Raw genomic sequence first — 26,521 nt, 5'->3', positions numbered from 1 at the left:
TTGTGAATTGGGCTACTTTTGTCATGATGTGTTTATTAGTTTAAAACACAATAGAAATGATTTATAATAATCATTGATTTGTAATAATTTATAATTACTAATTACTTTTTCTAATTAAAATTACTAATTACTATATATTATTATTATTATTATTATTTAATTTTTTTATCCAATAAAGTTCAATTCAGACTGCAAACTCTCAACTCAATACTTTTTTTTTTCTTGCCATTGTGCTGTAGGGTCAGCTTCAATTTTAAGATTATATCAGTGTCTACTATGAAGAACAAACACGTCAGGTTGAGTAAACCAACACAGGACTTCCTGTCTATTCTGTGTCCATAACGTCATGTCTGTGTCTGTACAGGTCTCCATCACGAGGGGATATTCAGGGTGTCTGGCTCCCAGGTGGAAGTCAATGACATTAAGAACGCCTTTGAAAGAGGTGAGTCTATCCGGACTGTCACATGCTGAGGCTTCGTTTGTCTATTTCAAATCAAACTTGCATTATTAATGGGTCACTGTCTTCTCCATCATTGTGTCTCAGGTGAGGATCCGTTGGCTGGGGAACAGAATGATCACGATATGGACTCCATCGCTGGAGTGTTAAAGCTCTACTTCAGAGGCCTGGATAACGCCCTCTTTCCTAAGGAAGTCTTCCATGACCTAATGTCCTGTGTCTGTGAGTGTCCGCTTTATTTCCTACACCCACAGTACACGTGCGTACCGCAGACCAGGCTTACCAGATTAGACAATGGAGGAGCTTTTGTCCTAAATGAACTCATGTCTTGTTCATGTTGTTTTTTCCAGCCATGGAGAACCTCCAGGACAGAGCTGTCCACATCCACAAAGTCCTGCTGTCAATACCCAGCAACACCCTGCTTATCATGAGATACCTGTTCGCTTTCCTCAACCAGTGAGTTCCACAGATCAAAGCTCTTTCTGCATGTTTCCCCTAAAGTCTTTTTGTTCTTTGGGTTGTCTGTGATTTCAACTCAAGACAAGGGCTATAACAATCATTAACTCCCACTCATGTCCTTTCAACCCCGCATGACTTTCTGACAGCCAGGAAAACAAACTTTCTTACAGCCCAGATGCTCTTTTCCATATAATGAAAATGAATGCTGAATATATATATATAGAGAGAGTCAAGAGTACATTTTTCCATTTATCCTCATGCTAAAATCAACTGTAAATCCACATTTTCAGTTTCTTTCTAGGGGGCATGCCCCTGATTAGTTTGCATCCCTGAAGATATGAGCTTTTCAGTGATTAAAAGAATAAATAGAAAATTAACGGTTTGGAAGAACATGAGGGTGAGTAAATGATGACAGAATTATTTTGGGGAATGTTTCCTTTAAACCAGTACCCTTTTCCAGTGATTTATTACAGCTAAGTTTACTTCAACGTACAAAGAGCTTATATGCAATCTAAACTTACCATTTTACTAGACCCTTTTACTACAAATGTAAATATTCTCTTGCCAAAAAGAGAAAATTGGCCCATACCCAACCTCAGCTGAGGGCTACAGCACTCAAGCCTCTTGGAACCGTCCCTCCATATCTCTGCCTCTCATTCTTACACTCTTTTCCACCCTGTGGTCCTTTTGAAAGACCCTCCAGACCACAACACGATCTTAGCTTCTACTCCAGACCGCTGTTATGCACGCAGGCGTGTCTGATTTTCTTAAAGCATCTGAACCCTTTCCAGCCCTCGTATCACAGCCAGAAGGGGTAAGCGAATGTTTGTTGAGGCATGGTGTCGCCATCAAGCCCCCATTAGTGCTCCCATGCTGGATGTCTGTAGCCCTCAGTGAATGGCTTCTCTGTTTGCGCTACGGCCGATAGATCTTTCCTCCACTATAAAAGTCAATGGAGGTGCCAGAAGAGGTCTCTAAAGAACTGCTGCTCTCTCTAATGCGCTCTGGCCTGCGTTACAGCCAAATTATGTGCATCGTCCAAAGGTTTGCATGGTATACACTCACAAATACACATCAAGAGGGATGGTATAGATGTTTGCAGGACAAGGCAGGGTAATTGGAGACGCTTGTGCAGTTGTAACTGTCTGGAAAGGACAGTGCTCATAAATTTGGCTTGGAGCCTCTCCATGTGGATGTTTATGTGACCCTACTGCTTTTATCCCAACCCCCCTCGCCCCAAACACACATACAAATAAGGATACCTTTCCCCACTTTGTGGACACATCTGAGTTTTCAGTTATTAAATGGGCATCCTATTAAGTTAGAAGGGGGACAATTAAAAGAGTGTTACAATTCAGAGCAGTCTCACAGACACACATAAATGGGAGGAAGCTGGCTTAGGCTCATGATAAATGAGCTGTCGTAAGGAAGTGTAGATGGAGTCTCATCTGGAACTCAGTCTGTTTTTCACATTAGTCCAGCAGGAGCCGGTCTCTCCATGAGAATGGTCATATAATCAGGGATCAGTTTAACATGTTTCTGGATAGTATGACTAGTATTTTGTTTAAAGGTTTTGATATTTGGTATACTTCAAACCATCAAATCTTAATTGTATTTTTTTTTTTAATTATTCAATTGTAATTAAAGAAATGCATTTCATGTATCTATTCTCAATTTTATTCAATCCATTTATTTATTTTTAGGGCTTAATTATTATGACATTTTCTAACCTTTGGAACAATGCAAGTAGTTTTGTGCAGTATCCCTCATCTAACGTAATTTTAGGTTAATTAAAAACACCGACATAACAAGATTGTATTTTTTAAAGTTTGAAAATTACTTTGAAACTTGACACAGCATCAGCAAAAATAATTGCAAAAATACAGGCTTTTCTTAGCAAAATAGTGATATACGTTAAGTCAGGGTTTCCCAAACTGGGGTTCACAAACCCCTAGGAATGGAAAGCTAATTATTATTTATATATTTTTTACTAAAATAAATATTCATTAAATAAAAACAAACAAAAACACTTACTAAAAAGGATATAAAATATTTTTGTTGTTTTATTTTTTATGTTGTTGTTGTTATTAAAATATGAACTCAAAATTCAAGTAAAGTTTTAATTAACAATTAACATTCCTATATTTTGGTTAATTCCTTTTTATGTTTCTCTCTCTTTTAATTAGTCTGTCCCAGTATAGTGACGACAACATGATGGACCCCTACAACCTGGCTATCTGCTTCGGCCCCACACTCATGTCTGTGCCCGAGGGCCATGACCAAGTCTCCTGCCAGGCACATGTAAACGAGCTCATCAAAACCATTATTATCCATCACGAGAGGATCTTTCCAGGGCCTCGTGAGCTGGAGGGGCCCATTTATGACCGTGGAGGAGCCACTGAGGAATACTGGTGAGTCTAAAATCAGTGTGAGTGAATTCGGTTACAAAGAAGAAAAAAGGATGAAAATGAAGCACATTACTTGGCAAAATTCATTGGCAGTGAATTTTGGCCCCATGTTTTATTGGAGCAGCTGCTCAGCCGAACCGCAAAACCAGAAATGAGTTGGTCAGACGCACTTGATTTAATGCAGGACAGGTCTGAAATGATGGATTGGGCATTATAAAGATAAAGAGACATTATAAAGACCAACAGAGCCCTACAGGGAGCCAGTCACGTTTTAAAGTTTACATCCTACATATTTTCTGCTCATTTAAGCTGTCAGTTCAATGGTTGAAGACACAGATAGATTTCTGACCCCCAGAAATGTCAGCACACCACCTAGACTCCCAAAAGATGTCACAATGAAGGCAACCAGAACTGTGGAAGGCAGCCAGACTTATAAAGCATCATCATGAAAAGTCTGATTTTAAATAAAAAATGAGGTTATCCTCTCTGCTCAAGGCCAAGCGCTAATGAAATGCCTCCTGTAGCTTTTTAATAACTGTTTTGGATGTCAAAGAGGAAATGACTTCAGATTTCTGTGTCACCGTGAGAAGAAAGCAACATATCCAAATCAGGTTTGTTTGTGAGATGCAGGCATAAAGACGTGGCTCCTTTCATGTGGTTCTCATGCATGGGATTGTTTGGATTGCATGGGCGGTGTAATTAAGACTTTGAGCTGGTGAGATGATGTGTTTTTAGCTCAGGGTTTAGTCAGAGTCTCGTTTCAGTTTCCTGAGGCTTTAAGTCACGTGAAGTCGAGACACGTTGACAACATACTGTAGTTAACACATTGCAAACTCAGTTCCTGACCTGATATGAATTACTGTTCATTCTGTATTTTAACTTCATCTACATCTGTGTAGCCTTACATCTGAATTTGAGATTCACCATTCATGTGAAAAAAAAATTTCAGTGTAATGTAAAAAAGCAAACATTTGCTTTATTTTGACAGTCAGGGTGCATTATTTAACTAAACTTTTGGGTGAATATCAGAAAGAAATGTCCAGCTCATATTACACCCCAAAATTAGAAGAAAAATCAATATTTCACATAAAGAAAATGAAGGCTATTTTAATACACAAAGTGATATTATTTTCATGAAAATTGAGGACATTTTCCTCCCAAATTCTCATTTCTGTATTGTGAAACATAAAATTCAGCACAGACGCATATATTTAATTATGTATCAAATATATATATATATATATATATATATATATATATATATATATATATTATATTAGGCAAGAATTGTCCTGAAACTGTTTGACGAAAAAATTAAGTTTTTGACAGAGAAATTCACTTGTCTTTCGCACCGTGATCATCACTGTCCTTACACATGCAAAAGTAAAAAATAATTGTCAAAAATTTTTCTGAGATTGATGCTGAGAGCAGAATGAGACATGCAGTGTCTCTGGGGAAGACATTAAGAATCAGAGCAGCTTTTGACCTCCCTGAACACAAACTCATCTGCTCATGGGTGAAGAAGCCACGAGGATCATTTTACCTTAAGAGCCCAGATCAAAGCTTACACGCACTCTCTCAGATGGAGTGACAGGAGGATCACAGGGTCTTCTTCACCAACTGACTGCTCAGTGAGAACAATCTGTCATTTTAAAGATTCACTGAAACACTGATGGACGTGTGCTTTGCCAAACCTGCCTGACAATGTCACCCTACACACACCAGGCAAAGATTAGCATTATACAGTCATTACCCTTAAGTTCCTTCTGTCTAAAGCTGCTCTCTAATGAAACTAAGCTTTTCATTAGCCAAGACTTCATGCTTGCCAACTGTATGTAATAAAGCGGGATGGTCTTAGTGAGATATATTCCAGCTGGGTGGAGTACTGCACTTTCACTCTACAGAGCTTGAATTTCCTCCAACGCATGATACGAGAGAGCAGCTTTTATTGGTTCAGTGATGACAGTAAATTAGTCAGTGTTTTTGCTTGAGTGCTCAATGGGTTTTATACTAAATTAATAGTAGGATATTAGAGGGTTTCTTGGCCTGTGAATGGCATAACAGAGCTGTTATCAGCATTGAAGCCTGCATGACCTTGGAAACGAGCCATTTTCCTGTGCGTTAGTACAGTGTATTCTGGTCTCATTAGATTCCCCACAGGAGTTGAGTGAGGGCCGGTTCAGTTTGGAGTCAAGAGGCCACAGGAAGGTCCAGCTTTGATCCTCGTATCTGTGTTCTGCTTCCTGTTTTGCTTCAAAGAAGCATGAACACACTGTTTCAGGAATGAAGAGAGAGACGTAGAGAGACCTAAAGGCATAACTGGTTCTCAGAAATATCCACATTCATTTCGGGAATATTTTTCGTGCTTCTGCTCTTTCCCTCCCAGTCCAGTATTAAAAATTACAAGAATTGAAACGTTTGAGAACACCTACTCATTAGATTATTACTATTTTCCTCATTTTGTAATAAGTTGTCAAAACTATGAAATATATGGGAATTATGCAGTAAAAAATTTACACAAAACTGGTGGATTGTGACCCAATAAGGGGTCATGATTGGGTCATTATTTGCATGTGAAATTAAAATAATAAAATGCAACTAAACCTATAACCATGCATATTAATAGTATTATACAAATATTAATATTATAAACAAGCTTATCAGCTTCTTAAAAAAAAAACACACACACATTCTTGTGTTGTTGGTGGCAAAACGTGGTATTTTGGTGCATTTTTTAATATTTATTTATTTATACAATTGTTCAAAAGTTTGGAGTCAATGTTTTTTTTAAAGAAATACTTTTATTCAGCAAAGATGCATTAAATCGATCAAAAGTAAGAGTAAAGGCACTTATAATGTTACAAAATGTTTCTATTTTAAATAAAACAAAATATTAAGCAGCACAACTGTTTTCAACATTGATGATAATAGTAAAACATGTCTCTTTTGGTCAAATAAATGCAGCCTTGGTGAGCATAAGAGATGTCTTTCAAAAACATTTAAACTTTTGAACTTTTGTTTATTTATCTTTTATTTATTTGCTAAATGATTTCACTTAAAATGGAAATTCACACCTTCACACAATTTATATTTATCTTAATTTCAAGCATTTAAGCAGAAGCCTGTGCATCACAAGGTCTGTGAGAAACATAAATTTAGTCAGGTGTCACCAAACTTTTAATTTGTTAGTGTATATGCGAGTATGTATTGAATGTAAATTGAATGTAAAAACGTTTGTGTTGTTGTCATTTCTAATGCTCTGAAGTCTGTAATGGAGGTTTCCACTGATTCATCTTTCTTGCTGTCAATCCTACAGTGATAGTCCACACATTGAGCCCCCCCTAGTGGATGAACCCGCACCTGACACCACCTCTGAAATCCACAACAGCGATGATGGTGAGCCTAGACGCTATAGAAGACCATACTAACATGCACACAAAATCTTCCAAAAGACACTGCACCAAAAGTCTGCTCCTATGTCACACTCCTCTGTCTGTGCTCCCACTCTGCAGCTCCAAAGCCGTTTTGATGAGTGTGCTCTAACCTGCCTGGCTTCCCATGCAATAACCTTCCCATGCTCTCTCTTCCCTCTCGCTCTCTCCCCTTCCCGTCTTTCTCTGTCTCTCATGTCTCTAAATAGTAAAGTCAGGGTCCTTGAACGTTTCAGAGTCTGACCCCATCGAGGCCATCGCACGTTTCGACTACACTGGACGCACCAACCGCGAGCTTTCCTTTAAGAAGGGGGCGTCTTTGCTGCTGTACCACCGTGCATCTGAGGACTGGTGGGAGGGTCGCCACAACGGCGCAGAGGGACTCATTCCACACCAGTACATAGTAGTGCAGGACATGTAAGCTGTCCGGTTTATTGATTTTAACTAATGATATTGGTCAGAACTGCTTTTCTAATGAGTTAGTGAGCTAGTAGAAGTTACTCATCTATGATCTTAACTAATAGTAAGACCACCTATAGTGTGTTAATTCTAGAGGTGTCTGTGATTTCGTGTAATAGGCCGGATGGATATGCAGGCAGAGGAAGTCCCAAAGCTGACCTAGAGGCATCCCATGATTCTGTGGAAGAGAAGGTGTCCTCCAGAGCCAGTGCCAGTTCACCCATTGGAGGCCATGTGGCTGATATATACCTAGCTAACCTCAACAAGTAAGTTGATAAAAATGGTGAAACTAAAATGAAAACATTTATTTTATATATATTAGGAGCTGTCAAAATCAACGCGTAAAGAAAAAATTAAAACGTTTTACAAATATTTAGCGCAATCAACGCAGCATTTGGCTAGCATTACATTAAATGATCAATCTCTTATTCATGCAAATGCTTTTAAACCATTAAAGCGTGATAAGACACAAAAGAGAACGCAGTGTTGGCGCGGATCTGTGAATCTCCTGTCTGTGACACACATGACTCGTGTGCACAGAAAGCCACTTTAGACAGCACTTGAACAGACAAAATCGCACAAAATTATGCCAAAATGCCCGTTTTGTCAAGTATTTTAAGTCTTAAATGAGTTTAAAATAAGTCTTAATGGACCATAAAGTGTTGTGAGAAAATGGGATGTGTGAAAATGATGTCATTAAGGATAATCAAAGAACAAAAGAAAAAGAGAAAATCACTCAATGCTCTTGACTGAATAACTTTTGTAGCTTTAATAAGGATTAATCTATATTTAATTTATAATTTATGCAGTGAAGACTTTGGAGGGGTTGTTAACTTTATTCAGTTTCTGTATATTAACTACCTGTTAGACCTACCTGGAAATCTTAAAAGCACTGTTTACAAGGTCACATGGGTCAAAAACAAAAACATTAATAACTTTTTGTGCATTTTGACAGGGCAAGTAAAAATCTGAACTGGTCTGAAAAAATTGAGCCCTGATATATTGAAAGGCATAGGTAAATGTGAAGTTCGCTTAAATTAAAAGTTGTAATTTTTTTTAAAGCCTAATAAATATATAGCTTTCAATTATACTTTGATGCTGAATGGCTATAATTAATGGATAAAATTTAGAAAAAAATCTATTTAATAGAGACAGTATTGTATCTGTGAATACTGACCTTCTTTCAAAAAAAGATGCCATTAAACAAAATATAGGCAACTGTCTGTATGTTGTTTCTACATGAATCTGGAGATTAAATGTGAAATTATTACAATATAAAAATATATTAAAAACTTTAATGTTAGGTGCGATTAATCACGATTAATTACAGAAAAATCTGTGATTTATTTAGTGATTTTTTTTAATCGTTTGACAGCACTTATATATATATATATATATATATATATATATATATATATATAAATAATGGTGAGAAATATTAATTAAATATATTAAAAAAGGATATAAGACATATTTACAATATTTTGTAATATGTATTAAAAAAATTTTAAATAATTTAATATTTAGTCTCTTAAAATGTCTTAATTGCAATTAAATTCTTCTCATATCATTCAAATAAATTCTTTTCATAATATTGACATTTTGCCTACACTTTATCCACCTCAGGTTGAGGAAACGTCCAGAATCAACCAGCATCCGGAGAACAATCCGGACAGTGGAGGGGCTTGGTGAGGGCTCATCTGGAGCCGCAGGGGGGTTAAAGACCTCCTCCATGCCTGCAGGTGGACTGGCCAAGGAGGGGACAGACAAGCGACCAGTCAGCGCTCACAGCGTCCTGAACTCCATCACTCGCCACTCATCTCTGAAGACTAAGGTGGAAGGTCCTCAGCTCCGAAAGTCTACGCCTGCAGGACGATCCAAGAGTTTCAGCAACCACAGACCACTGGACCCGGAGGTCATCGCTCAGGTGGAGCACAGCTCACAGGTACAACAAGACCAGAATCATTCAGTTCTTCACTGCTGCACATGATTCATTCAAACGTATTATTTCAATTCAGCAACATTCAAACCCTGTCAGCTTTCATTCAAACTTACACTGAATAAAAATGTCACGCAGGTAAACTGAAAGTCCATTTTCCTCTCCGTGAAAAGTGCTGAGCTCTCCAGACAGAGTGTCTGTGTATTAAAGCGTCCCATTTATCTTTCTTTGAGCTGTAATTTCACGGCTGGATAGAGGTCCAGGATCGATACCCAACTGTGGTTGGAATTCCTGCGGTCAAGTCATCCTTTGTTGTTGTACTGCCTGTACAACAGATATCAGAACGGACTGACCTTGGCTGAAACTAAAGCTACAAATGTTGTTTATTTGAAAAGGAGTGGAGTACTACAAAAATGGCACTAAACACCATCAAACTGTGGTTACCATACAAGGTCCAAAATAAAAACGTCAAAAACCATTTCATAAAATAGACTTCAAGTTAGTTGGTCAGTACCTTTTTTTCAATTGTAATATTTTTGTAGATAATATTTTGTTTGCGAACAAAATTTTATATTAACCAGTTAACTAAGCCTTCATAAGAGATACATTTATTTAAAGTTATGCATGACCTTTTTTGAAGGTTGTTTCAATTTTGGTTTTATATATGAGACCGCAAACATGTTGTGTGTGAATTCAAGTCTTTTATTAAATTAAATTATGTTACATTACATTACAATAAATTAAATGAATTAAAATACATAACATTTAAAATTATATATATTTATTTTAAAATGTAAAAATAATAATATATTTAAATACATTTTACATTTAAAAATAATAATAAAATAAGAAGAACAGCATAAGAAGTGTTGTTTGTTACAAATATATAAAATAATCACATACTGTATATAAAATTTGTATTTGTCTTCTTTTACTTCTCTTCTCTCTTTGTCTTTTCCCCCCAGGACATTGAGGCCACTATGAACACGGCTCTAAGTGAGCTGCGGGAGCTGGAGCGGCAGAGCAGTGTCAAACACGCTCCTGATGTTGTGCTGGACACTCTAGAGCAGCTAAAAAGCGGCGGGGCGTCTGAACCCTCCAGCCCGCTTCATTCCCGCCTGCTCCGCGAGGCCGACTCCTCCCAGCATCCTCTGCAGCGCAGCGCCAGTTCGGCAAGCGACATGCCCTCCACCTTCCGGCCCGGCAAGAGCGCCGGTCCCAAGAGCCCTCTTTCGTCAATGTCTACCACAGGTCTGTCTGCTTCCGGCTCCAGCTTCAGAGATAACAGACCCCCAGCCACCAAACCCAAGCCTGTTGTGTTCCCAAAAAGCAGTTCGGCTGGGGGCAGTCCAGCGATGGGATCCCCGACCACCACCATACCACCAACACCACCACCACCACCACCCCCTCCGCCACCCACCGACAAGTCCTGTCCGGTCTGAGGCTTTACAGCCTCTATTCCAATCTGTTTCTTAGTAATTCCAAGAGCACCCTCTGATACAGACTTTTTGTTTTGGATCTTAACAGAAAACTGCGGACAACTTAACGGACTCAAACTGATATTGGAAGCTTGCGTGAGTGAGCATGAGTGTGTGTGTGTGTGGAATTAATAAACTATTGGAGTGATTTTACAGCACTGTTTTAGTTTGGATTGAGACATGGACATCAGCAATCCCTCTTTTCTAATCCCAAATGAGTGGTTTGGAGTTTTTCTGCCTGTATAGACTGATTTTATGGGAAAGGGGTCAGACTTTGAGGACAAACAAGCAATGGATAGACTTTTTTCCTCTCAAACTCGGGTGCTGGCGCAACTTGAAGCAGGTTACAGACGGCACAGCATCGCAGGGAATCGAACAAAAAAATCCTTGTCACATGACACCTCCAACATAACTCGTCTTTTTCAACAGATTCTACAAATCTGTTATACAATTATCACTAGTTACAGTGCATTTATCACCATATAATCCACATTGGCACAGTTTCTGCTTCTCTTTTAGCGAATCCAACCATAGACGTGCACCTAAACATGACAAAGGTGAAGGAACATCTTTGCATGAGGATTCAGAAGATATTTGCATGGCGAACGGACACGGCTTCCATTTCCATACCGGTCAAAAGCACTTCTGAAATTATTATAACAGTCTAACATTTCATTTTATTGTAATATTATATCTATCAGTGGGCACATTAAAAGAGGGTGTTGTTTTGTATAAGTTTAATAATTATGATTATAACTGGAAAAAAAAAGTGTCTAAAAATGAGGAATGTCATGCAAGCACATTATTTCTTCATCACCTGTGTATAAAAAAAACAAAAACAGATAAAAGAAAAATAATTTTATTTAATTTTCCCTATAGTTTGTTAATCACCTCTGGGTCTGTATCATGGTATCTATGTATTAGTATGTGTGTTTACGTACAGTATATGTATATTCAGAATCTTAGCAGCCTAACAGCAGTTTTGTAGAGTTTTATGGATTTACGATGCAAAAAGGGAAAGACTTCAAACTGACTAAAGGGACACACATGTAAAAACATGGCTCGCTTTCCTCAGTTTTTCAGACTCAGAAAGGATAAAATGTGCAAAAGGGTCTGACAATCTGCCTGTCCAAATAGCTAAATGTCCCTCACACAGCCTGATTATGCCTTCGAATGGATCGGACAAGTCTGTATTTTCCTAAGCGAGGCCTTATTATTCGAGAAAATGAGTTGTGGTGGTTGGCGAAAGTAGCTTGCTTCACTTTGAAGCATTATGAGCCTTGAACAGTCTTGCATGGCTGACCGTGACTCCTGGAAAATATCTATGGACAGATCAAGATGTTTATGACCGAGGCATTTTTCCCCTTTTCTTTTTTGAGGACGAGCCTTTTTCTAACGCATTATTTTCTGAATGTGCTGTCGTGTTCTGAAAACATCACAGGTGGTGACATTTGTTCATGTGTAAATGATTGGAAGTGTTCTGTGTGTGTTCCTGATACCTCAAAAAGGCAACTGGAAACTGTCTTATTGGAGTTGTTTTGTGGGTGGGACTTTTACATGCAAATGACAGCAGGTAATTCATGATGTGTGTTAAATGTGTAATGTTAATAGTATGCTGTTGGCCGAGGCCTCTGTTTACACACAAAATGTTGTCTTTCATTGAGTAAATTTGAAATCAATCATTATACACTTGAATCTGCATTGTATGTTTGTGAACAAATCAAGTGGGGGTGATTTTCTTTCTCTTTTTTGTAATCATAACTATTGTTAAAACGTAATTCCTGTCCAGTTGAAGCAAGACTGTAAAATGAATTGTCTTGTCAGATATATTTATAGTTGTCCATTCAGATATCTGTTACCAGAGAAACCTGTGTTCAGATGTACTTTGTATATACAATTGTGTACATTACAGAGGTACATTCTTCTTCTTTTTTTCCATATTTTGTTTGTGGGTTGTTTTCTTTTTGGTACAATATTGTACAGTTACAGCAATAGTAGTTGCCACTCAAATATACATGATATAATTCCACGTGTAGTTCTTGTAGTAAACATTTTTAAATAAAAAAAATTGCTTGCTAAACGTGTATTTGATTGTTTCAATAAAAAGATGCAAAATGTGAAAAATATATTTTAGTTTTTCATTTTAAATAAAAAAAAATACTTTCTAAACCTGTCTTTGATTAAATGCTATAGTAAAATGTGTAAAGTTTGTATTTTTTGTTAATATCTTTTTCTCTTTTCATTTTAAAATATAAATGGGCATGGATCTCTTTCTGATCCATTTTAGTGTCAATCTGAGATGTCTTGTTAAAGTAGCTGGCATTTTACCTGCCATTACACAAAAAGCATTCATACAAAGTTTCAAACATTTGTTATTTTTTTTTTATTTTTTTTTTAAATTCAACATAGCAAGGAATTTAATTAGGAAAGTAGAGAAATGTGTCCACATTTCTTACTAATGATTAATATATATATATATATATATATATATATATATATATATATATATATATATATATAATTTAAAATGATAATAATATAATATATAATTTAAAAAAAATGTATTTGCAACACAAATTGTGCACAAGTCAAAGATACTGTCAGAATGTTATGAAGAACCTGAAAGTGCCTATTTTGTTCTTGGGGAAATTCCAAATAAATTTCAAGTGGCAAAATGGTGATACATTATTTAGCCTTAGCAGGAAATATGGAAATTTTTTTCCGAAATCTAAGAGCTTTGTAAAGAAATTCCTAGAATATGCTAATCTAGGTAAAAGTTCTGCGTGTTTTCTTTGATCAGAAGTGAGATATGCTTTTCTAGAGAAGTACGTTGCAAGAAATGGTTGCTGTATGATTGGTGACATGCTGGTGAATCATATCATGTATGCAGATGACCTTGTTATTTTTAGTCCGATTAGTGCTGGGCAGCAGGAGCTTCTTAATATATGCTCTGGCTATGGGGTGGAATTTGATATAAAATACAATTCCAGCAAAAGTGCTGTTTTAATATGCAGAACGAAACAGGATAAATGGCTTAATTTTCCTGTGTTCATGCTAGCCAATAATTGTCTTGAGGTCCGCATAAGATTAAATACCTCGGTCATTGTATTACAGATGATATGAATGATGATGATGACATATACAGACAGTGTTATAAGTTATATGCACAGGCAAACATCATAGCACGTAAGTTTAGTCACTGCTCTACTCAGGTAAAAGTGGCTCTGTTCAAAGCTTACTGTAGATCACTTTATACTGCCCATCTGTGGTCTTCTTACAAAAAACCAGCATGCAGAAGTTAAAAGTTGCCTACAATGATGCAATGAGAATTTTACTCAAGGTTCCCAGAGGAGGAAGTGCTAGTCAGATGTTTGTATCTGTAGGAGTAATCACACTGAAAGCACTTTTAAGAAATGTGATGTATAAGTTTATGCAACGCCTGGATGAGTCAGTCTACCAACAGTATCATGGTGGCACTCTCAAATCCCTTAGTGAGCTGCTCCAGGTACACATCCAGACTGAGAGTGCATTGGCTGAAATGTCTGTATGTATTTTAATTCTTGTATTTGTTTTTTTGTTTTGTGTGTTGTTATTTGTCCTGTCTTGCGTGTTTTTTTGGACATGAGTCTGGCAAATAAACTGAATTGAATTGAATATGTGCTTGTCCCTCTGCATCATATTGTGATTTAAATGGCATCCGCTAGAGGGCGACATAAATATTTTGGTTTGTTGTCACTTTTCTTTTTTTATTATTGTGGACTAAAATGGTTAGTGGTTTGCCAAATAAACGAAATACTATGACCCACAATATAACATTTTAACTTGTGTTATTTTTCCTATCTAACCTTAGTCTAAAATCATCTACGGAGAAACAAATAGGCCTACACAATAAGTTACCCTTTACAAACGCGATGCACCGAACAAGGAAGTTCCTAACAGAAATGAAAGGAAAGTAGATGGTGACCGAGTTTCCGTCGAGCTGCTCTTATAACTTCTACTGGAGGACTGCCAGAGTAATTAGCCTGTAGAAAAACACAAAAACATTTGACAAACTCGGATTAAAGTGGAAAATGCGTCGGCATTTAACACACAAATGGTTGGTTTGTTTTTGTATTTTCGTATGTTGTCAAATCAGAGCGATGACGATGATGATGTTAGGGGAAATCCTCGCAGTGTATTCAGAGTGTCGGCAGTTTATTCACATATCGTCTTTCTATAAATAATAACTAATTTTCGCAGAAATATTGTGATGTTTTTTTCTTACTATTTGTTTGCAGGTCATTTAGGAAGGAAATGGACCTTATTTGACACTTCTGTTGTGATGCGACTGTTGAGACGTTTTGAGGTAAAAAAAATTCATCGGCAAGTCACTTTTGATACACACTTGTTTAATCACACCTGATTTACCTTACGTTCAGCACATAAAACACTTAAATCTTAAGTTCTGGAGGAATGTCGAAACTTAACAGACCAGGGTTTCATTCTACATGATTTACATATTACCTGAGCTCAGGTATACTGAAAATTGACTTGTTTGTGTATGTGTATGTGTGTGTGTGTGAGAGAGAGCGTGTGTCCACATAGCTATGCAGAAATTCATACCTAAGCTCAGGTAATATGTAAATCATGTTGCCAATGAAATATGTTTAGATATACAATATTTATTAATATAGGCCTATGTGTATGTGGGTGTACAATATATTTTAATTGGCAACATGATTTAGATATTACCTGGTTACCAAAGGTATGAACTTCTGCATATGGACATATATGGACACACACACACACACATATGGACGTGTGTGTGTATATATATATATATATATACACAGACACACATACACATTTTTGTGTTAAATGTTCAAATAGTGTTTGGTGCCACTGAGAATACTTTATTAATCCCATGAATAAAATTGCAGTACCTTTAGGGGAAAGGTAAAATCATGACAGTACTAAATGAAATGCAATCATGAGAGCGATTAAATTATGAGAGCAGTTAAATTAGAGCATTAAATATAAAACTTAGCATTAAATATTTACTGCTTCAGAGGTTTTTTTTTCTTTCTTGTCATACACAGATCCAATCATGTCATCCGCTTGTGTCAACACAATGACGGCAAGTACAGCAAACCACCTTTGGTCCCTGGATGATGTTCTTGGTCAGGGGGCGACAGCCAGCGTCTTCAAAGCACGAAACAAAGTACTTTACCATCAACAATGTTTTCCCAAATCCCTTACAAAAACAGCGCATAGACTTGACATTTCACGCTAAATTACTTTATATTCCTGTAGAAAACAGGTGAGCTGGTGGCCGTGAAGGTCTTTAACTTGGTGAGCTACAATAGGCCGTATGAGGTGCAGATGAGGGAGTTTGAGGTGCTGCAGAGGCTCAATCACATCAACATTGTTAAACTCTTTGCTGTGGAGGAGGTACGTATCTGATGTGGTTTGTGACGCTGTCCAAGATTTTCCAGCTATGATAAAATGCTTTGATGTTTCAGTTTCCTATGATGCATTTTGTCTTGGTCAATTATGGACAACTGTGTGCAAGGGTTTATATAGATGTATAAAAAGTTTGGGGTCTGTAAGATTTTTTTTTTTTAAAGAAATAAATACTTTTATTCAACAAGGATGCATTAAATTTGACAGTAAAGACTTTAACGTTGCTACAAAAAAATCCAATTCAAATAAATGCTGAACTTTCTGTTTATTAAATAATAATGAAAAAGTTTTTTTCCACAAAAACCTAATAACAAAATATTAAGCAGCACAACTGTATTCAACATTGATAATAATATTAATAATAAATGTTTTTTGAGCACAATGGAGTTGTGACGGCTGGAAATTCAGTTTTGCCATCACAGAAATAAATTATAATATTACTGTTTTACCGTTTTTTTATCAAACTATAGTGGCATAAATGGCAAAAACAAAATATAATAATAATTGTAATATAATAATAACATTTTCATGCTGCATATTATGTTTTATTGTTGCAGTCTGTGAAATAAAAAAAATCTGTTCTGTTAGTTGGTTATAGTCACTTAAAAATAATGTGTATCGTATCAATTATTAAAAGGCAATATAATTTGATCTTAAAATGAGATGAAATGAGAACATTATTTCCAAACATTCTATAAAACTTGTATGACTCTTCACCTAAAATAGATCTGAAAATGTCATTTTTAAAGCACTACTATTTTTATTCCTGTGCATGTCAGATGCATATGAACCCGAAGCAGAGGGTTCTGGTGATGGAGTTCTGTTCAGGTGGCAGTCTGCTGAACCTGCTGGAGGAGCCTGAGAATGCGTTTGGACTTCCTGAGTCCGAGTTCCTCATCGTATTGCAGTGTGTGGGTAAGAACCGACAGAGTAAATTAAGTATGTAAATAGTAAGATCAGTAGTTCCGAGTAATGACTCGCCTTATTATAGTGGGAGCTTCCCACTATAATGGTGTGTGTGCTCATGCTGAATTGGATTCAGACTTGACAGCCATGCTTTTCCGGGCTACTCTGCGCCCCGCAGTGCGACGCTGATGCAATTATCGCATTGGCTCTTTTTATTACACTCGAAGTAGATTGGTCTCTCAAAGCGATCCCAATCAGTACGGTACGTCCCTCCTTCAGGAAACGAGAGTTACATACGTAACCGAGACATTTCTGCTCTTGTTAGGAGGCATTACTGTGGATAAACTGTGCTTTTCTCCCATTTGCACATATACAGTCCAAGGAATGAACCACCTGCGGGAGAATGGAGTAGTGCATAGGGACATCAAACCTGGAAATATCATGAGGCAAGTGGGTGAGGATGGCCGCTCGGTGTACAAGCTTTCAGACTTTGGTGCTGCCCGTGAGTTGGAGGATGATGAGAAGTTTGTGTCCATATATGGCACAGAGGAATATTTGGTAAGGAGGAAACGCTGTTGAATTGTTCAATAAACTCAAAAGCTTCCTCTTCCTGTATTTTTTTAGCCATTCACAGAAAATGCAGCACATCATATCTGAAATGTCATCAGGTGTTTGTTGTGGTTCCTGCGATCTGTCTGTGAATAAAGTTGGTCTCTGATATAATAACTCTTGTGAACTTGTGTGTTTCAGCATCCAGACATGTATGAGCGTGCAGTATTGAGGAAACCTCAGCAGAAAACTTATGGTGTGTCTGTGGATCTGTGGAGCATTGGCGTCACCTTCTACCATGCTGCCTGTGGCAGTCTTCCCTTCATACCATATGGAGGCCCACGCAAAAACAGGAAGATCATGTAAGAAATTGATTTTGAAAAAATTATATAATTATAAATGATATATTAATCATAACTGTAAATGATAGAATAATTGATTATGAATAGAGCTACTAATAGCTTTTTCTTCTTTTAAAAATAAGCATAAACTCTAACCCTGTTTGATATGTTGCATTTCTATTTGCATCAGACTTATTTTTGTGCTATTTTCGGTGGTTTTTGGTGCTCTTCCCAGGTACAAGATCACGACAGAGAAGCCAGAGGGAGCCATAGCAGGTGTGCAGAAGGTGGAAGATGGACCCATTGAATGGAGCTACCAACTGCCACACAGTTGCCAACTCTCAGAGTGAGTTACTCTATGCGCAAGTGTGTTAAACACTGAAGACAAACAGTAGTGGGAAAGAAATTGTATATGGACCTCAGTCAGCAATGCTATATTATTTATTGTATGCAAATGAAAATTAGTTTGTGAGGGAAAAATGCCATTCTTTCAATATGTTGTTCTGGATTAAGGTCCTAATTTTTTGTCCACTGGAATTTTTTTTTTTAATTATTGATCAACACCAAGGTCCACAATATTTCAAACACATTACACAGATTTGTTTTCATTCACCTCAAATGAAAAAAGCCACATCTACTGTGTGGAATACACTACACACTAGATATTTGCTGCAATTTACAGTCTGGATGACTCTATGCTAGTTGCCGAAAGTCAGAGCCAGTCTGCGGTTTTTGGTTAGTCGGAGTTGACTGATTTTCCAGTTTTCAATTGTCAAGCATCTCTTAGCAGCAAGGTGCATGTTTCTGAGTGAGTTTGTTGTGTTCGGAACAACTTATAAAAGTCTGTTATTGTGGGATCCTAAGTCGTTTAGTGTATGATGCAAAGTTTTTTTTTTTTAATTTACAAAGTCGGTAAATATATGAAGATTTGTAAAAGTTGCTTATCGTATTCCAGCCTGTGGGCTCGTTTAAGTGTTTGCTTTTTGTATGCTTTTATTCATCATGATTAGCATGATTGAAAGAACACTGAAGTTTCTTAAGGGCTTTTCACACTGCGCTTAAACCCGGGTTATAGTTGTTCTAACCATCGCTTTTAACCCCAGGCAGAGAAACGTTTCACACTTCTAATTAAGAAGCTGCATTAGCACTGCTTTTTACCTGGGTTTATGAAACCTTGCTTTGGAGCAGGGTTAGCACCGCTTTTGATGCGGTGTTATAATGTTACGGCTAGATGCTTAACAACTGACACCCAATAACTTGATATTCACATGCTTTGGATGGTCACAGAAACACTGCCCGTTGGAGGGGAAGGAATGGTGAGTGAAAATCCGTCAATTGAAGTGAAGAAGAGACCGTTTAAGTTTTATTTTTATAGTCCAAAAAGTCCATTCAGGAAATATTTGATAGCGGTTGGCAACACAGTATATACTATGAAGTTGCACAATGCTAGAGCCTTTATGTAAACCAGTTATGTGCTACGTTTTTCCAGACACTGACACTGCAAATAACAATGTTATCCCAGGGTTTAGGAATGTACAGTGTGAAACTTCAGCATATGAATTCCCATTATTAATTGTTAACGTTGGGTAAATTATGAGCAGTGTGAAATGGGAAGCAAGAATACCTAGGATTCTGTTGACCTGGGGTTTAACTATTTCTAGTGGGCCTTTAGAGTTTGGGAGCAGTTTACCAATGGCTCTGTATCTTTTCGTAGGGGTTTGAAGACTCAACTGATCCCAGTGTTGGCCAGCATACTGGAGGCCAATCAGGAGAAGTGTTGGGGCTTTGTCCAGTTCTTTGCTGCTACCACTGATATCCTGAACCGCATCACCGTCCACATCTTCTCTCTCCAGCAGGCCACAACACACAGCATCTACATCCACTTTCACAACACGTATGTGTGCTCTGAGAGAAGAGATTCCTTAGCTGTTTACTGCAACTAAACTACTGTGACGTTACAATGTGGACTATTTTTTTTTTTTTTTAAGTTACTGTATATGAAAATTCAGTTTCTCAATATATTGTAAATATAGATGCCATTTGGTTGTAGGTCCCCAAATGGTCATCATTTAAAATCCATTTAAAAATGATTTCCTACAATGGAGGTATGAATTGAGGGTGCAATTTTTTTTCTGAATGACTTTTCACAGTACCTCCGAAATATACATTTTCTTTTTGTTCTCCTCAAGGGTCTCAATCTTTTTTGAGGATGTTCAGGCCCAAACTGGAATTGAACCTGCGGCTCAACGGTACCTGTTTCAGGGTCATCCTCTCATTTTGGAGCCGAGCATGAAAGTAGTAAACCTTCCTCCCACCAGTCCAGACCGCCCTATCATTCTGATCAGCCGACAACCAGAGAAATTAGGAGGACATCCATACAGAGAACGTAAGGACACAATAAATTTGATTTTTTTTTTTTTCTTTTATGAGACGTTTTATGAACACTTTAAGATGTTTGTGTGAGTCTTAAGTTTACATTTTTCAATTTAATGTATGTTTACAAATAAGGAGAGGTTGCATTGTCTCTTTTCCTTCTTTATTCTTCCACCATCCCTTCTATTTTCATCTGTTCTGTAGCTGAAGCCCCCGCCATGCCCACAAAGTTTGACGTCATGGCAGATTACACTTTCTCCAAGGTAAGCAAGCCTCTTTTGTTTTTATCTTTGGTGCTTATTTTTGGTGGACATTATAACACTATTATCCATAAACCTCACACTGTGTTCTGTTGTTTTTGTTCCTCCTAAAGAGCATTGTTGGGGTCATTCATCAGTACCTGCGTATAGCTCGCTCATTCCAGAAGTACAGAGAATTGGTTCTGCAGGGGTTCTATGGCTACATGTGAGTGCTAATATCATCAGTGTTCTGCATGCGTCACTATCCTGATAAATATTTCACTACCTCCAATTACGGGATTACCTTGACATTTTAGTGTGTCCAATAACAATATTCTTGACTTTTCAGTGAAAACACAGGCTTTGAATGCAATAATGTGGCGCACAGGATTGCCATGGTGAATATGAAGCTGTTTTCTTCTATCAGCACAGAAGAGAATCTCAATTGGTTGTAAGAATTTGCATACTGAATATGTGTTTAAATAATGCTTATTAAACTACAGTAAGCATTAGTTTCATGATATTTTGTTGTAAGGTTGTTATTTATTGATGGACATCTCTTCGTTCTTCCCAACCAGCACTCAGAAGTTTGCACATGAGTTTCCCGAATTTATAGACAATAAGAAGACGCTCTCACTGGTAAGAGTTGTTCTCTGTGAAATGTATATTGAATAAATGAATTAGAATGCGCCATAGTTTGCATCCTTGAGGTTTATAATTGTGTGTAGATACAAGAGGATTTGCAGCGAATGTACACCACTGGAATCAGAGATTTCCCGAATCAACTACAGCACCTGCATGTGATGCTGTCTAAACACTCTGAGACACTGGCCCAGGATAAGAGGTCAATTATTATACATTATTTAACACATATTTATTTATTTATTTATTTATTTGTGTGGATTCAAGCTATTAGCTAACTTTTTCATCCAGTACTATAACATTTAAGCTCGACATTTATCCAAATGTTGATTTAAAAATGAACTTATTCTGTAAATGAATAAACATATTATGTACCATACATAACAAACACACACACAAGCGTTATTTACGATTTAAAAATGATATAAGATTTAAAAACAATATAATATAATCTACTGGAAATGGTTGATCAAGTTCTATTAATTTAGCATATTATTATGGAAGGTTATGACATACAATTATAAATAATTATTCAAATAAATAAATAAAATGAATTATTAATACAGTGATTATTTTAATTTTTAATACAGTAATAATGAAAATAATTTACCTTCTCTTTAATGCAGCATCCAGAAGATGGAGGTTTTGTCGGGGAAGATTGTTGCAGTTCATCAGCAGTATTACAACGACCGAGTGGCAGGAAGTAAGTGGAAGCATGTTTTTCCTGTCATATAAGAATATAACATAACACAAAACAAATTCATGACACCTGTTGTCAAAAAGGTCTGAATTTCTGCAGATTAGATAAAGGCTATAAACCCATGATAAAAGTTCTTCTCAACCAGTCTGTGGTTTCAGGACGCTTAGCAAAAATTCACCGAACTCTGTGAATGTACTGTATATTAGGCAGTGACCCATTTCTGTCACTCGCAGTCCTGGAAGCTGGACGTGGAGTTTCATGAGTGGAGCCAGTTGCTGAGATTAGTGAGATTAGTTTCAGTGTTGCTTGTACCCGCTGCAGGGAGAGGAGGCACTGTTGTGCTGTCTTATCTGACAGCAAGGACCATTCCAGACAGGCAAGCATGGAGACAGAAGAATAGAACTCCCCTTTCTGCCTGGCTGCATTGATGATGTTATATATGACTCTGCAGAGAAGCCAGTCAGCTAAAATAGAGTTTATCTTGAGCAATCACACAAAAAAGAACTGCGGTGTTGAAATTTTTCTTTGACTGCTGCTAATTCATTCACTTTCTGTCCCAGAGCTCAGCTATAATGACGAACAGATTCACAAGTTTGAGAAGTAAGTATTAAACACCTGGAGCATCTTGAATGAGTGTATGTTCTCACGGTAATTAAACTGAGAAACTGCTATATTCTGCCCAGGCTCAATCTGTCTTCATACATAAAGAAAGTCAAGACTTTATTCAAGGATGACTGTTTGCAGAAGTACCAGGATGTTCTGAATGCTGCTGGGAGCTGGAACAGGTAAGACAGAGGTCAGATGAGTAAGAGCACACCATTTAATCACTTATGATGACTGATAGCAGCATGTATAATTCTTTGCATTTGTACATTTAATTAATTGGCATGGATTTTTCATCTGAAGTGACTTTTAGTGCCACTCGTTCTTAATCATGTGTACAATAATGGAATAACAGTATTATAATCTCAGTAAATCTTGTTTCCAGTCTCCAGAGATTCTTAGTCTTCCCAACATATAACTAACCTCTGTGTTAGCAGCACAGATTCTTAAGTTCCACTTAAATCAAACACATTTCATACACTATACATTACTGACACTATTTGTATGGCTTGTCAATGCCATACATATTTCAATGACCATGTGAGTCTTATTTCTACAGAGTTCTCTATGAGATACAGACAAGTCTAGAACATTTTGGTGGTGTCCTGCGGCAGAGACTGGCGGATCTGCATGTGTGTGAGGCCCAGCAGAACAAGGTCAGCCCTCTGATTAGGGGTGCGCCAAAATATCGATATGGCGATATATCACGATATTTACTCCCGCGATCGATTCTCGATGCGCTCTTGCCAAGTATCGATCTTAAAAGCTGTTATAAAACGCTCTATTCATTATCCGAGTTGACTGGATTTGACTAGCTTTCATGAGGCACACACGCAAAGTCTCTCGCTCTCTCCCTCTCTGCCGTGCTATGTATGTTATGCGCGCAGGCTGTTCTGTCTCGCATGCGCGCTCTAGATTCCGGGAGATTTGAACTAATTTGCGGGCATCAGGGAGACGCTATCATTATGCGGGAGACTCCCGGAACTTCCGGGAGACTTGGGATGTCTGGCTTTGCAAAAGTCCGCAAAACGGTAAACACGACCACATGTACAGACACCTCATGCGGCATCACCCGGAGCTCTGTGAGAAAGCCGTGGTTGGTGCTGGCTCGAAGCCGACACACCCTGGCGTAAAAAAAATTATTACTACTGATTGCAGCAATGTTACACTAAAATAGTGTCTGTGACTGTTTTGTTGCAACTGATAAGACACAAGTTGTTTTTGTTATTGTGTTTCATCCCAAAAAAAAAATGGAGATTAATTTTCCTAATTAAAAAAAAAATTGTATTTCTTAAAACATGATATATTGTGAGTTATTACTGATAATATGTCGATTATCGCAGTATCGCCATATCGTGATATTATCGGTATCGTGAACAATGTATCGCATATCGTATCGTATCGTGAAGTACCCAGCGATTCCCAGCCCTACCTCTGATTCCCACAAAATAGTACACACATAGTCTGTCTTTAGCCCTCTTCAGGCATGACTAGTTGTCCCTAAGGAGGTAAGGTCAATTTTGTGTTTCACGGACTCGCTTTGTGATTTTAATCCTGTACAAAATGGACATGGCTGTGTTTTTCTCATAAAAAAAAAAAAATGGTTGGCTTAATCCCATCTGGAAAAGAATGTGAGGGCAGAATTTTATTTTTTCACAGCAGTTCTCCTCATTTACCTACACCTTAGTTGAACTACCACTAAATACTGCCTTCTGCAAAGTGACTATCACTGCATCTGAATATGCCTACTTCCTTACTATATAGTTGGCGAAAAACAGTATATAAGTCGAGTAGTGTGTCCGAATACATAGTAGGTAGAAAAGTACCCGGGTGATCTACTTCAGCCGAGATTCTGAAGCGCGCATTCAGTGGACACTTTACCATCCCACTAGGCCACTTGAGAGGATTTGTGAATGGAAGTGAAGCGACGCAACTGATGACGTATGTCACGTGACAATAAAACCATGGCAGATGTAGTATGTCCGAATTTCATTCATACTATATAGAACATTCTATTTTTAAGGGTTGCAAAGAAAGTTTCAAACCAAATGAACTACCTACTATATAATATGCGATTTTGGACGCAGCATATGGATTTTTATGGAGATTTTTTGCAAACTTTCTGGGTGAAATCAGTTTCAGTTCAATTAGTTCTGGCATCACTTCTAATCAACTTCCAACAATTCTCGTTCCCAACGCTTAACTCCTTCCCTTAATTCACGTTTTTCTGTCTAAACCAATTGGATTGATCTATTCTAAAGTTTGACTTTTATACCTGATCGTCAGAAAGCTTGGATTGAAAGTAACCTGACCATCTTCCCTTCCTCTTCTCCACCTTCGCAGGTTCTTGACAGAGTTGTGTTAAGAGCTCTCCACCAGCCAACAGGAGCTGAGGGGGTGGATGGACCGAAAAAAGATGAGCACATGATTTTCAAGTATGTCATTGTAATGAAGATGAGACAGCATTTATCAATTCCAACAATATAAATAATGAAATTGTTTACAGAATGAACAGATTAAAGGATGAGATGGAGGCTGTGGCACGGGAGCTGCAGAATAACAACAATATGATAGAAAGGTATGGTGTTTAGCTGCAAGTGCTACTGTTATTGTGTACACTAGAAAAATCCTTTTAAATTTAACAAGACATATTTTTTAAGCCTTTCTGTAGTTACTTCTACACTTCCAGTGGTGACAAAAATACCTCAACCCAACCGACCATGAAGACCTCAAAGAATACAGAATGCAACACAATGTCACAGAGCCCAGATCTCTGAGCTAAAAGGAAAGAGAAAGCAAAACGAATCAAAGACAATACAACAGGCACCACAAAACTGTTCTTATTTCAACCTCTCTAACCCTAAACAACAGATTAATGGCTGTTACCAGGGCAGGCAGCTGAAATTGCATGATGTGTTCTGAGGTTCAAAGAGGTAACTACACATTTTGTCAAGTCAGTGTTAATGTAATTACTGCATTTTACCTTTATACAGTCTAGTAGTATGGATTTACACTGCCAAGAAGAAAGAAATATAGATCAGTTGTAACTACTAGCTACATCAGTTTTCCCGAGTTATCTTGAGACTTAAATATTGATGGCACTGTGCATTCAGCTGACAATAATAGTGTCATTATTGCACAGCCATGGAATAAAGAGAGAGGTGTTTAATCTGCCCTGTGTAATCGGTTCTGGTTTTGAGAGATAACTGCAATAATTGAATTAGTCTATCAATCACAGCAACTTAATCACAAAACATGGAGCTCTAAAGAATTTTTTTTTTTTTTTGAGTATTCAGCTGGGCTTCTGAAAAATGTGAAGCATGCAAAGATTATCATCCTACAAATACTGACTGTCAACAGACTCATGTTACTACTTGAAGTGAAAGTAAAATATGTGTTGGGTGGGTTCTGATGTCACATTATGGGGAATTCCTTATGCTGGGGGGAACTATGGTGACCTTACAGAGACCACATTGTGGTTCCGTTTTTAAGTTCGTTTTGTCATGGAATTTTATCAACTTACCTTTTTGGCAGTTTGTAAACAGATTTGTTAAATGTTTTGTATTTTTTAAGATCTTCACTTTCTAGTGTAATCGGTACTTTGTAGACTGCACTAATAAAATGTTTAACACAATTGGTGAAACTTACATTTTTTATTAAAATCTAATAAATGATACAAATGATATGCTATGTAATGAATATTAACTAAAAGCAATTGCATGTATATGTATGAGACAGTGGATATAAAAAGTCTACACCCTCTGTTAAAACAGATGGTTGTTATGGAAAAAACGAAACAAAGATAAATTCATGTCAGAACTTGTATGTGTGTGTGTGTGTGTAATGAATTATAATAAAGAAGTACGATGTTTTGTAAATGAGACTGTTAAACTAAAAAAAACGTCTTATTAAAACTGAGCTGGACGATGACATCACTGTTTTCTACAGAGCTGCTTTATTGCTGAATTGAACTCATTTTTATATTTGATTAAATTTACAGTCATTGGGCTGAACTGACCATAGCTGATCAATGACACTTCTTTTTAGAGCTACTTAACAGCAAAATAGAATTCTGTTTGCATCATTGAACCTTTA

The 26,521-nt window shown here is 37.3% G+C and overlaps 2 protein-coding genes across 4 annotated transcripts in view; both read left to right on the top strand.

The window, feature by feature from the left end:
* Positions 1-10,990, top strand: part of srgap2 (SLIT-ROBO Rho GTPase activating protein 2) — a 101,439-nt gene extending 90,449 nt beyond the window's left edge. For 2 of the 3 annotated variants that reach the window (XM_056234124.1, XM_056234125.1), the window contains 9 exons: positions 365-442; positions 545-679; positions 808-913; positions 3,103-3,327; positions 6,641-6,720; positions 6,965-7,172; positions 7,334-7,480; positions 8,841-9,159; positions 10,119-10,990. In XM_056234124.1, the coding sequence (XP_056090099.1) occupies positions 365-442; positions 545-679; positions 808-913; positions 3,103-3,327; positions 6,641-6,720; positions 6,965-7,172; positions 7,334-7,480; positions 8,841-9,159; positions 10,119-10,595 (1,775 nt within the window). In that variant the 3' untranslated portion in view covers positions 10,596-10,990. The remainder of the gene's footprint in view (positions 1-364; positions 443-544; positions 680-807; positions 914-3,102; positions 3,328-6,640; positions 6,721-6,964; positions 7,173-7,333; positions 7,481-8,840; positions 9,160-10,118) is intronic. The other variant, XM_056234126.1, reaches the window with a different exon arrangement.
* Positions 10,991-15,707: 4,717 nt separating this feature from the next.
* ikbke (inhibitor of nuclear factor kappa B kinase subunit epsilon) lies at positions 15,708-25,337 on the top strand. Its single transcript, XM_056234135.1, has 20 exons — positions 15,708-15,831; positions 15,924-16,061; positions 16,853-16,988; positions 17,356-17,537; positions 17,730-17,890; positions 18,105-18,215; positions 19,584-19,763; positions 20,059-20,255; positions 20,447-20,505; positions 20,616-20,707; positions 20,831-20,932; positions 21,060-21,120; positions 21,210-21,325; positions 21,750-21,826; positions 22,384-22,423; positions 22,507-22,608; positions 22,986-23,082; positions 24,770-24,861; positions 24,933-25,004; positions 25,087-25,337. Exons 1-20 carry the CDS (start codon positions 15,718-15,720, stop codon positions 25,148-25,150), a joined length of 2,193 nt encoding a protein of 730 aa, XP_056090110.1. The 5' UTR covers positions 15,708-15,717; the 3' UTR covers positions 25,151-25,337.
* Positions 25,338-26,521: the final 1,184 nt, after the last annotated feature.

The sequence above is a fragment of the Rhinichthys klamathensis genome, unplaced genomic scaffold (assembly GCF_029890125.1).
Source record: "Rhinichthys klamathensis goyatoka isolate OS25496 unplaced genomic scaffold, OSU_Roscu_1.1 h1tg000390l_1, whole genome shotgun sequence".
NCBI lineage: Eukaryota > Metazoa > Chordata > Actinopteri > Cypriniformes > Leuciscidae > Rhinichthys > Rhinichthys klamathensis.
Note: the sequence above shows the minus strand (reverse complement) of the source record. Positions and strands in the feature narration are given on the sequence as shown.